This window comes from Triticum urartu, chromosome 6A (assembly GCF_056163025.1).
Source record: "Triticum urartu cultivar PI428250 chromosome 6A, HENAU_Tu73, whole genome shotgun sequence".
NCBI lineage: Eukaryota > Viridiplantae > Streptophyta > Magnoliopsida > Poales > Poaceae > Triticum > Triticum urartu.
The window spans coordinates 298,433,770-298,446,139 of record NC_141878.1 but is presented as its reverse complement, the minus strand read 5'-3'; the positions used below and the strand labels follow the sequence as shown (position 1 = coordinate 298,446,139).

At 46.7% G+C, this 12,370-nt stretch overlaps 1 protein-coding gene and 1 pseudogene across 1 annotated transcript; one reads left to right on the top strand and one right to left on the bottom strand.

Moving 5' to 3' along the window:
• Positions 1-806: 806 nt before the first annotated feature.
• On the top strand, positions 807-1,460 carry LOC147965067 (uncharacterized). Its single transcript, XM_087530275.1, has 2 exons — positions 807-977; positions 1,275-1,460. The coding sequence occupies exons 1-2, from the start codon at positions 807-809 to the stop codon at positions 1,458-1,460; spliced, it is 357 nt and encodes a 118-aa protein (XP_087386401.1).
• A 4,959-nt stretch (positions 1,461-6,419) lies between these two features.
• The window catches only part of LOC147965066 (uncharacterized), a 116,401-nt pseudogene continuing 110,450 nt past the window's right edge, over positions 6,420-12,370 (bottom strand).

The following is a 12,370-nucleotide window of genomic DNA, read 5'->3' as shown; positions in this document are numbered from 1 at the left end:
CCACGAAAAGGGCCTCCCAAATGGATCCGCCAAGCCGGATGAGGCAGCACGACAACAAGGCAATGCTCCTGAGAAAACGGCTGCCCCGGCTGGTCATCGAGCCTCCGAAGCTGGGAACCACAGGAAATGCCTCAGCCCCTGGGAGCCTAAATCTCCATCGGCTCTCCCGCCCTCGTCGAGCACCCAGTGTACTTCGTCAGCACAGTGCTGCGAGATGCGAGAGCACGATATCCCATGCCTCGGAAGCTCTTGCTCGCGCTCCTGGTGGCCTCATGCAAGCTGCGCCACTATTTCCAAGGTCACCCCATGAAGGTCGTCTCAGCTTACCCGTTGGAGAGAGTGCTCAGGAGCCCCAATGCTGCGGGAAAGGCCGCCGAATGGAACATCGAGCTGCAAGCATTTGACCTAGACTTCAACACAACTAGGGTCCTCAAGGGGGCTGCACTCGCCCGCTTTGTGGAAGAATGGACAGAGACCCCGGAGCTCGAAGCAGGCGAGAACTGATCCCTCTCGCTAGGGAGTCAAGCGCCAGATAGCTGGGTCATGTACTTAGATGGCGCGTTGAGCACCAGGGCACGGGAGCTCGAGCCGTGCTCATCTCGCCCACTCAAGACAAGCTTTACTACGCTGTGCAGCTCTGCTTCCAGTGGGGCGAGAAGGTCTCCAACAACATCGCAGAGTACGAGGGTCTCATCGCCGGCCTCAAGGCTGCGGTGGCCCTGGGGGTCAAACGCCTCACCATCAAGGGAGACTCGCAGCTCCTCATCAACATCTCCAACAAGGTGTACAAGTGAAAGGATGAGCACATGGAGGCATACCTCGCGGAGGTGCACAAAATGGAGAAGCGGTTCCTATGCCTGGAGCTACAGCATGTGCCTCGTGGCACAAACAAAGAGGCCGACGACATCGCCAAAAGAGCACCCAAGCGGCTGCCCCAAGAGCCTGGCATCTTCGAGGAGCGGCTCTTCAAGCCTTCGGTAGCACCTCCGCCTGCGGAGCCGACACCACCTCAGGAGGAACTCCCCTAGCCACCAGCCTCGGGAGCCCCCGCTTGCGGCCCGACCTCAGGAGCGCGCCGCCTCTTAGCGCTTGAGCCTCAGGAGGGGTGCAAGATGGAGGAGTTCAAGGCGTACCTGACACAAGGCACGTTGCCACAGAAGGAAGAAGACGCAGAGCGTGTGGCCCGGCAGGCTACGGTGTACTGCATTCAGGATGGTGAACTATACAGGAAGCGGCCAAATGACGTTTCTCTATGATGTATTTCCAGGGAACAGGTGAATGAGATACTGGCTAACATACATGGCAGTGACTGCGGGCACCACTCATCATCACGCACGCTAGTCGGCAAGGCTTTATGCAGCGGGTTCTACTGGCCCACGACACTCAACAACGCGGCCGAGCTGGTGAAATCCTGCGAGGCCTGCCAGTTCCATGCCAAACAGATCCACCGGCCAGCTTAGGACCTCCAGACTATCCTGCTCTCATGGACGTTCGCGGTCTGGGGGCTGGATATCCTGGGCCCGTTCCCACGAGCGGCTGGACGTTACCGCTACCTCTACGTCGCCATCGACAAATTCACCAAGTGGGCGGAAGTGGAAGCCGTCCGCACCATCCCAGCTGGGTCAGCAGTCAAGTTCATCAAGGGCCTCGTAAGCCGATTTGGGGTACCTAATCGCATCATCACTGACAACGGCTCACAGTTCACTGGCAACCTCTTCAAAACATATTGTGCTAACCTTCAAACGCAGATCTGCTACGCTTCCGTGGCGCATCCCAGGAGCAACGGCCAGGCCGAACACGCCAACGCGCTGCGATGTACCAGCTGCGATGTACCAGCAGGCGCTGCGGCGGTACCACTGCCGCAGTGTCCGCTCTAGGATGCTCGAGGTGGGTGATCTTGTCATGAGGCGGGTGCTCTCCAGGGAGGTGCACATGCTCTCTCCCATGTGGGAGGGCCTATTTCGGGTTGCCCATGTCACCAGGCCTGGCGCCGCGCGCCTGGAGACGCAGGACGGGATCCCCATCCAGAACGCCTGGAACATCTAGCACCTTTGGAGGTTCTACCAATGAAGCAAGGCCCAGTGCCTATGAAGATCTCCGCTCGTGACACTCACGTAATAATGAGTGGGGCTGTACACACCCAGAGTCTCAGGAGTGCCGCCCTTGGGCCTCGGGTGCTCCATCCCACGTCTTAGTGGCGGCACTTAGCTCCGCGCTGGTGAGAAGACAAGAAGACTAGACTAGGTGCCGGACACGGCTGTTCATTTGCTTTCCGTAGTTGGCTTGCCCCTTTTTTAGTAAGAGTTCGCTTTCTGGTTTTCCTTGCTGGCCTGGTTTCATTGCCTTTTTGCCTAATTTTCCGCTCTCGGTTCCTCGTTTTTTGACCCGTACTCTCCCTCGCATGCCTCGCGAGGGGGCTGGACAGGTGGCCTTGTGAGCGCTTTCGTTTTCCTGTTTTTCGCAAGGCACCCTCGCTCGAGTCCGCAAGTTGGAACACCCCTCTCAATCCGTACCCCCTGGGTACCCCGATGTGAAGCACTGGGTCATGACCGGCAGTGCCTGCGACCAGGATCCAGAAGGATAAGAATTCCCTAATGAATTTTTGCAGTTCCTAGACGCCTTTTGAGCACAGGAGGCGTCACCAGGCATTGGGGATCGCATGCCTAGCGAGGCGGAAACTACTTCAAACACACCAAGCTAAGTTCTTCCTACGCGCATACATAAAACTTGATGCTACAACACAACACAAGAGCGATAAACATAGCACAGCCACTTGGAAATTGTAGTTGTTGCACGCCCCAGCAGGGCCCCATACTTGTCTCTCTTAATGCAGGAAGGAAAAGAAGAATGAAATAAAAGCGGCACATGCTCCTGCAGCAGGTAACGAGGATGGGCCCATGGCGCTCTCCTGAGCTCAGCCAGACCCCTCCTCGCGCTTCAATAAAGCACGGAGACGAGACGACCCGCTGCCACCTTCGAAGCGGGTGCAGCGGCTGGTCGTAGCTGCCGTTGCTGGAGTTGTCGCAAGAAGAAGAGTCACCGTAGCTGGACGAGCCATGGCCGGCGCCGAGGGCAGGCCCGTATTCACTCTCGTCATAGCCGTCGCCGAGGCCGAGCACCTCACCACCGTCGTTATCCTCGGGGCAACACCCGACACAGCGTCCATCTCCCCCGAACACCCAAGACGACGTCACCATGAGAGCCTTTGGCAGACGAAGACTACTTTTGGCAGGATAGCTTGTACTAGTTGTCCCCCTTCAAATTGGCCGCTGTGTGATCCCTTCCGGCCTAATATTTGGGAAGAGGACCCGGGCCTCTATATATAGGACTAGCCACCACCGTAGGTGGGGACAACCTCATCTGGGACCATATCCATTCCACCAAAGCCACCACACTCACCAAGCACAAGGGCACCTCTCCTTAGGAGGTTGTTCTTCCCTTGTAATTGTTCATCCTCAGCCCAAGAGGCAATCCACCACACCACACTGAAGTAGGTTATTACACCACATCGGTGGCCCAAACCAGTATAAACTCTTGTGTCTCGTGATCTTTGGGATCGTCGAGCTAGGTTGTGAGATCATGGTATGTGGGAACTAGAGGGGGGAGAGATCTTCGTGCGCACCCAATGTTCGAACCTCAAGGGTTTTGCCGGAACCCAAAATCCGACAAAATTTAACATTTTTTAAATGCTTGATTGTCAATACATGGTCAACTATTTTCTATGCAACTTTTTCCTATATAAGTATAAAAAAACAAAAAAATAGAAAAATCTATGCAAATTCCACCATTTATCTACAACAACTAAAACATCTAAATAAAACTTTATTCTATACTATACATATGGACAACTTTTTTCTATGCTAGTGAAAATTTCACCCTATGGTTAAAAAAATTCCTGTGCAAATTTATTCTAGTTTACATGGTCAAATGTTTTCTATGCAAATTTTTTGCAAAGCTATTCATCTACTAGATAAGCCATCTACAACATCTAGTGCAAATTCAGATACATACATATACAAACTTTTTTCAAATTACAACATTAAGATATTAACATGTTTTTCATCAATATTTTTAGGATACAACATTAAAATATACATACATGCATACATGTGGTCAAATGTTTTATATGCAAATTGTATACATACATATATTGTATATGTACATCATACATTGTATGCATACATATATAAATCATACACAACATCTAGTGAAAAAAATCAATCTATGAATGAAAAAAAGATGAACAATTTTTGTGTGTGTGTGTGCATGTGTGCACCTGTGGCGGTGCAGCGGTTTCGATTGGAGGAAGGAGAGGGGCTCACAACATGGGCGAGGTCTAGGCAAGGACAATGGTGAGGCGAGGGGACGGCGACGGCGAGGTCGAGGGAGAGGAGAGCAAGTGGCGAGGTCGAGGCGATGGCGACGACCAGGTGAGGCGACGGTGACGACGACGGTGAGGCAACAGAGGCAACGGCGATGAAGAGACGAGGCGGCGCAGTAGCCTGGTGGTTCAGCATCGTCTAGAGAATGGAGAATTAGTGTGAAATTTTCAAATTCCCACCTTATATACAAACACCTTTAGTCCTGGTTGGTGCCACCAACTGGGACCAAAGTCCACTTTTGGCCAGGGCACGCACTGGGAAAGGGGGTCTTTAGTCGCGGTTGGTGGCTCCAACCGCGACTAAAGACCTGTTCCGGGCACAACGCAGTGCGGTGGATGTTTAGTGCCATGTCGCCCAGCGAAGGGCGCCCGCACTGGTTTATAAGCCTCGCCGCAACCTCTCCATCGAGCTCCTCTCTAAAGCAAGCCTTGTGGGCCTACTGATCTGTCCGGCCTTGTGGGCCATGCTGGGCCATGTGGGCCTGCATCCTTGCCCAACTAGCAGTTGGGTTTCTAGTTGTATGCAGGCCGTGGCAGCCTAGTAGGCGGACTTTTTTTAATTTATTTATTTTCCTGTTTTTTCTGCTTTCTACTTTATTTATTTTCTTTTGTTTCTGAGTTGTTTTGTTGCTTTATTTAGTGTTTCTGAGTGAATCTTTTTTGCTTTAGGTCACAAAAATTGTAAACTTTCTGTTACTCCTACTAGTTTTCAAATTTGAATTATTTGAAATTTGTGTGAATCATGAGTTTGTGAATAACTTTACTTTAAAAATAGATTTTTGAGTAATTATTTTTCCTGCTGTTCAATATTAGTGTGTTTTATCATTATATTCAATATTAGTTTATTAATAACTTTACTTTAAACTTTTTGTTAGTGCCTAATACTTCAAAAGATATTGTCCATTTTGTACACAAAGTACATCCAGTTTTTGCTGTAACCCTCTCAACTTTTTAGCACATGTTATGTGGGTGAAATGATGACACCATGCCACTTTCAACCTTTTCAGACTTCATTTGTAGTGCTTTTCAATTTCAGGGTCATTTAGCTAAAAAAATCAGTAAATGCATGAAAAATAGAAAATCAAGTCAGAAAGGGTTGAAGATTGATCACATGGCTTTTAATGGTGCATACTGAATGCACTAAAAGTCTGGATTTGAAATAAGTTTTAAAAAATGAAATGCCTTTGTAAGATATGAGTTTTCGTCCGAAACCCTGATACTTGGAAAGATATTGTCCATTTTGTACACGAAGTGCATCCAGTCTTTGCCATAACCCTCTCAAATTTTTAGCACATGCTATGTGGGTGAAATGATGATACCATGCCAACTTTCAACCTTTTCAGACTTCAATTGTAGTGCTTTTCACTTTCATGGTCATTTAGCTCAAAAAATTAGTAAATGCATGAAAAATAGCCAATGAAGTCAGAAAGGGTTGAAAATTGATGATGTGGATTTGAATTGTGCATACTGAACGCACAAAAAGTCTGGAGTTGAAATAAGTTTTAAAAAATGAAATGCCTTTGTAACCGATGAGTTTTCGTCTGAAACCCTGATACTTTGGAAGAGATTGTCCATTTTGTACACGAAGTGCATCCAATTGTTGCCGTAACCCTCTCAAGTTTTTAGCACATGGTACGTGTGTGCAATGATGATACTATGCCAACTTTTAACCTTTTTAGAGTTCATTTTGTAGTGTTTTTCAGTTTCAGGGTCATTTAGCTCAAAAAAGTAAGTAAATGCATGAAAAATAGCAAATGTGTAAATGTACAAAAAGTATGGAGTTGAAATAAGTTTAAAAAACGAAATGCCTTTTGTATCAGATGAGTTTTTGTACATGAAGTGCATATAGTTTTTGCATAATATTTGTTCGTACATAATATTTCTTCGCATTTCAAATGCCAAAACACATATGTCCCTAACTATTACAAAGATTCCCTCCTGTTTGTGTGAAGTGGTACTTTCCAGCTATATAAGTGCGTTAACTCACTAGAGAAGAAGGTGATGACAGTGAAGCCGGTCATATCCCAGAGTGGGATCTTTAGGTGTAAAACTTTTTCTTCGCGTGTGTCCCTTTGCGCCGTAACCATGGACAATCTTCATCATTTAACTTGATGCTCTGGTCAATATTCACTGTGAAGGGAGAAATTTCATGAAACATTTTATAATTTCCTGACATGTCTATCTTGTCGTCCACTCCCACGATGTTTCTTTTCCCCAAAAGAACTACGTGGCGCTTTGGCTCATCGTATGATGTATTCGCTTCCTTACCTTTTCTTTTTCTCGGCATGGTAGACATGTCCTTCACATAGAAAACCTGCACCACAATATTGGCTAGGACAAATGGTTCGTCTATGTACGCAAGATTGTTGAGATCCACTGTTGTCATTCCGTACTGTGGGTCTTACGTTACCCCGCCTCCTGCCAGATTGACCCATTCGCACTGAAACAAAGTGACCTTCAAACCACGTCCATAGTCAAGTTCCCATATCTGCTATATGTAACCATAATATGTGTCATTTGGCCTGTTGGTGTTTGTTGCATCAAAGCGGACGCCACTGTTTTGGTTGGTGCTCTTTTTATCTTGGGCGGTCGTGTAAAATGTATTCCCATTTATCTCGTACCCTTTGAAAGTCAATATATTTGAAGATGGTAACTTGTATAGCAAGTACATGTCATCTTCAACAGCGTCGTCATGCAAGAGACATTGTTGGCTATCTCGGAATGGGGGTACCCAGATTTGCCTGCCTGCGTCCTGCGGCCTAGGGTGTGGCTCACCGATGGCCTGTTACGGCCCAACTTCGGCATCAACAACCGAAGACCCTCGTGAGGCTGGGTCGCGAGGAGTGGATGTTCCTATGCAAGCCTCACCTCGTGAGGTTCAGATAACGTGAGCCATGATGACCAAGGCCTGGCGGGCGCCAGCAGGCGCAATGTACCAGTTTCCTCTTTGGTGCTAAGGAGGCAAGCGTAGACGCGGAGTCCCGAGGAATCATCCATAGGTTTCCATTCCCGTGCAACAAGACCAAGACCGCCAGGACGGCAGGACGGAGGTCATCATCGAGCCCACCACGGCGTCACGACCTGAGGCTTTTACAGGTGAACACTACTTTTGTCAAGATAGCATGTACTAGTTGTCCCCCTTCGAATTTGGCCATTGTGGGATCCCTTCCCACCTTCATTTGGGAAGAGAACCACCATAGATGGAGGGGAGCCATTTGTAGGATCGAAAGTATGTCTGGAGGGGGGGTGATTAGACTACTTGACAAAATAAAAATCTAGCCTTTTCCCAATTTTAAGTTTTGGCAAATTTTAGCAACTTAGCACAAGTCAAGCAATCAACCTACACATGCAAGTGTAAGAGTATAGGAGCGTAATATAAAACATTGCATATGAAGGTAAAGGGAGGAGATTGGAGGGAGCAAACGCAATGTAGACACAGAGATTTTTGGCGTGGTTCCGGTAGGTGGTGCTATCATACATCCACGTTGATGGAGACTTCAACCCACGACGGGTAATGGTTGCGCGAGTCCATCGAGGGCTCCACCCACGAAGGGTCCACGAAGAAGCAACCTTGTCCATCCCACCATGGCCATCGCCCACGAAGGACTTGCCTCAATAGGGTTGATCTTCACAAAGTACGCGATCTCCATGCCCTTACAAACTCCTTGGTTCAACTCCATTGTCTTGTCGGAGGCTCCCAAGTGACACCTAACCAATCTAGGAGACACCACTCACCAAAAGGTAATAGATGGTGTGTTGATGATGAACTCCTTGCTCTTGTGCTTCAAATGATAGTCTCCCCAACACTCAACACTCTCTCACAAATTTGGATTTGGTGGAAAGAAGATTTGAGTGGAAATCAACTTGGGGAAGGCTAGAGATCAAGATTCTTTTGGTTGGAATGGAATATCTTGGTCTCAACACATGAGTAGGTGGTTCTCTCTCAGAAAATGTATGTTGGAAGTGTAGGCACGTTCTCATGGCTCTCCTTACTAATGAATGAAGGGTGGAGGGGTATATATAGCCTCGACACAAAATGTAACCATTACACACAAATCACCAAACTCGGTGGGACCGAATCATGAAACTCGGTTAGAACGATTTAGTTCAAAATGTGAATGTTAGGATTTTTAGTGGGAATGACATGTCAACTCAGTGGGACCGATTTCATTAGGGTTAGGGTATAATGTAATATCGGTGAGACCGGTCACATAAACTCGGTAGGACCCATTTCTGTAATAGGCAAACAGAAAGTTGGTTAGGCTAACTCGGTGGGACCGATTTGCTCATTTTGGTGAGACCGAAATGTTATGGAAGGGAACCAGAGAGTTTGCATTGCGAACTCGATGGGACCGATCGCTCATCTCGGTTGGACCGAAATGTTACAAAGGGAAACAGAGAGATTGCAACCCCATCTCGGTGAGACCGAGATCCCTATGAGTGAGACCGAAGTGACTAGGGTTTCTGGCAGTGGCTATGTCAAATGAACTCGGTGGCGCCGAATAGATCAAATCGGTAGGGCCATGTTTGACTTTCGGTTTGGGACATATGTGGATATGAGAAAGTGGTTGAGGGCTTTTAGAGCATATCACTAAGAATTTTGAGCAAGCAAGCCATTAAGCAACACCTCATCCCCTTTTAATAGTATTGGCTTTTCCTATGGACTCAAGGTGATCTTGGGTCACCAAAATGAAAATGTAGAGTCTTGAGCTTGAGCCAATATGTGTCCTTCGCATTTTGAGGGACCCACATTCCTAATCCATGGAATGCCAATCATTGAACTTTCTGAAATGATCATCTTGAAATAGCATTAGGTCAATGAGCTATATGTTGTAGGAATTACCAAAACCTCCCAAGGATAGTTGCACTTTCCATCTCCCCCTTTTTGGTAACTGATGGCAACATATAGAACAAAGCTTCGACAAAAGATAATTAGATTGAAATACATCGTCGCTTTGAGAAGTATGTGATAAGAAAGAGCTCCCCCTAAATTTGTGCATTATTTAAAAATTTTCTTTTGAATGCAAATGCACAATCACCAAGCAAAGTGAATGATCATATATGAGATATAAAAGATAATACCATCCAAGCATATGTATTCAGGTAGGATATGATCAAACACATGATCGTACAAGTATCTCAAACACATACATAAAGTATCAAACGAGCACACACAAAAGTATCAAGCAAATAGCTAGAAAGACAAAGAAGCAAAGCACTCTCTCTCGAAGTCTAAGATGCATACATTTCTCCCCCTTTGGAAACAAGTTACCAAAAAGTTTGAAAATGCATAGTGCTATCCGTCTCTCTAGGCTTGATCTACGGGAGGTGGTGTAGAAAGGACTCCAAGGACGAAGGCATTGGTAGAGGTTGTTGGAGCTGGTGGAGTGGCAACTGAAGTTGGCACTGAAGCTGTTGCTGCTGGTGCTGAAGTAGTTGTTGTAGTGTCAGCCACGGGCACTACAGCAGACCTCTGGCCTCTAGGCACTCTCTAAAAAGCATCTGTAGTAGTCTGCCCTTTCCTCTCCTCTGCTTCCTCGTGGAGCTGCTCAATAGCTTACTGCATCTATGTTATTTTTAGATCAAGATCATAGAACTTGGTCTCAATGATCCTTTCCAAGCTCTCCTGATTCTGAGTGAAGGTGGCCAAGCCCTTCTCAATCCTCAAGGTTGCTTGAATCAGATATCCGAGCTGATCGTGTTTTGACTTTAGAAAAACTTGAGATGGCTCCTCAAGACTTGCCATCTCTGCAGCCTTCTCAGCCATTGCCTTTGCTCTCTTCTCTTATGCTTGCACAGATGTGGGATCATCCTCATTCATCACAATTGTGTTATCTTCAAATTCTGGTCTCAAAGGTAAATGCTCCTTGTCCAACAAATAAGTGTATGTGCCCATCTTGGAGATGATGAGCACCTGAATGTGTGGAGCATACCCACAAGATCTCTTTTGATCAGCAACTGTCCTCATGATTGTCTCAACAATCAGACTCATGACCTTTAATTTCCGAGGAACATGAAATATCTGCAGCACATTGATTGAATGTCCTCTGATCATCTTGTGATCTCCAGATTTGGGCAATAAAGTATGCCTCAAGATTGTGTTGATTGTAGCTTATGTGTTTCCAAAGCTTTGTCTGGGATCTCTTTGTACATGTTGGCCGTAGATTTGTGTTCTTTCTTCTTCTTGGCATAGATATCCAAGTCATCTTCATGCTCTTCAGGGGCATTTATCAACTTGGCCCACTCATCAAAAGTTGACTGGTACCTTGTACCCTCAGACATCCATACAATCCTACCATCTGGATAAAAATGAGCAGTGGAGTAGAATTGCATGATGAGTTCATTATTCCATTTTGTCAGCTCTTGACCCACAAACGCGTCAACACCACATGATCTGAAGCTCTCATGTACACCTAGAAAATGATCTTCATTCTCATCAATGTACTCCCAATCAGCCCACTTCGGGTCACAAACTATAGGCTTCTTGTCCAGCAAAATGGTTTCATGGAAATCTTGTTATTCTTTGGTGTGGAACCTGTAGTCCACAATAGTCTTCCTCCTCACAACATATGGATCAGACTGTGTCCAAAGTCTCAGACCTGCATCCTTCTGATGCTCATATCTTTTGCCACTGGATGACTGTCATTGTGATCTGGAATCTTTCGTTAAAGTTTCCTGAGAACTTGGGCTTCAGCATCTTCTTCTTCGATTTCAGGCACTGGGGCCTTGTTCGTATCTTCAGCCGGAATGTTCCCAGTGCTTCTCTTGGGCTTAGAAGTCTTTTGAGCTTGAGCAGCAGCTTCAGGGGCAGTCTTGGGCTTTGAAGTAGCAGCCCCTAACTTAATAGCATCCCCCATAAGCTTTTGGGACTTGGGTGCTGGTGCAACATCCTCCTCCTCTTCTTCTTCTGTTGGATCTCTCATTATAGAGGATCTACCAATGACTCTGGTAGTGGTCTTCTTGACCCTCTCTTTCCTTTGCTTACTCCAGCAGCCTCTTCAGTTGGCTTAGAAGTTTCAACAGTTGAGACCCTGGACTTTAAGGTTGGCACCCTCTTGGCAAGGGCCTTCTTATGCGATCCAGGCTTTATAGTAGCAGCAGTACCATATTCCTTCTTCAGCACTTTCTTTTTGGAGCTTACTTCTTCCTCAACAGCCACATAGTCCTCATCCTTAGAGTCTGAGGTTCTCTTCTTCCTTGATCTGGTGGCTGCCTTGGGCAGATTGCTTGGAGGGCTCCTTCTACCCTCATCATAGCTGCTTGAGGGAATAGTGCCCTCACTGATGTACACTTGCTCCTCTGATTTGTTCTGGCTATCACTCTGGTCAGACATTCTAGCAAGAAATTGACAGAAGACCATGTGAGTAGATATAGATGAGGTAGAGTGGATGAGCATCACAAAGTGCAGAGTTTTTGCAAAACAGATGAGTCAAAAACTTAGTTTTAGTTCTCCACAGAAAGCATTTCGGAGCTACCAATTTGTTAAACTCGGTGACACCAAAGCAACTTTTGGATTCTAAACTATTGAACTCGGTCAGACCGAGTCATAGTTCGGTGGCTTCGAGATTGCTAGGGTTTCATAGAGAGTCGAACTCGGTCGCACAGATTTGCAACTTTCGGTCAGACCAAAAAGTGCAAGTGCAATGGCGTAAGCCAAATCGGTGAGACCGATTTCTACAACTGGTCGGTCCGAGATGAGTTCGGCGGAAACCTAACTCTTAATTTTTGAATCAAACCTAATCTGTGGAACATTTCCTCTAGATAGATGGATTTCATACATGGTAAAGAACATGGCATTACATTGTGCTAAGAATTGGAGTAAGGAATTTGCAGAAAAGATCAAACTCATACCCTAGTTTGGTGGTGAGTTCGCTACAGCGGCAACGGAGGGGTTGAATCCCGTTGACGGTGATGGAAAACAGTGGTGGGAGTTCGCTGGCGACGAGAAGACGATTCGTAGACCCGAGACGGCAGAGCAGGACACGCACG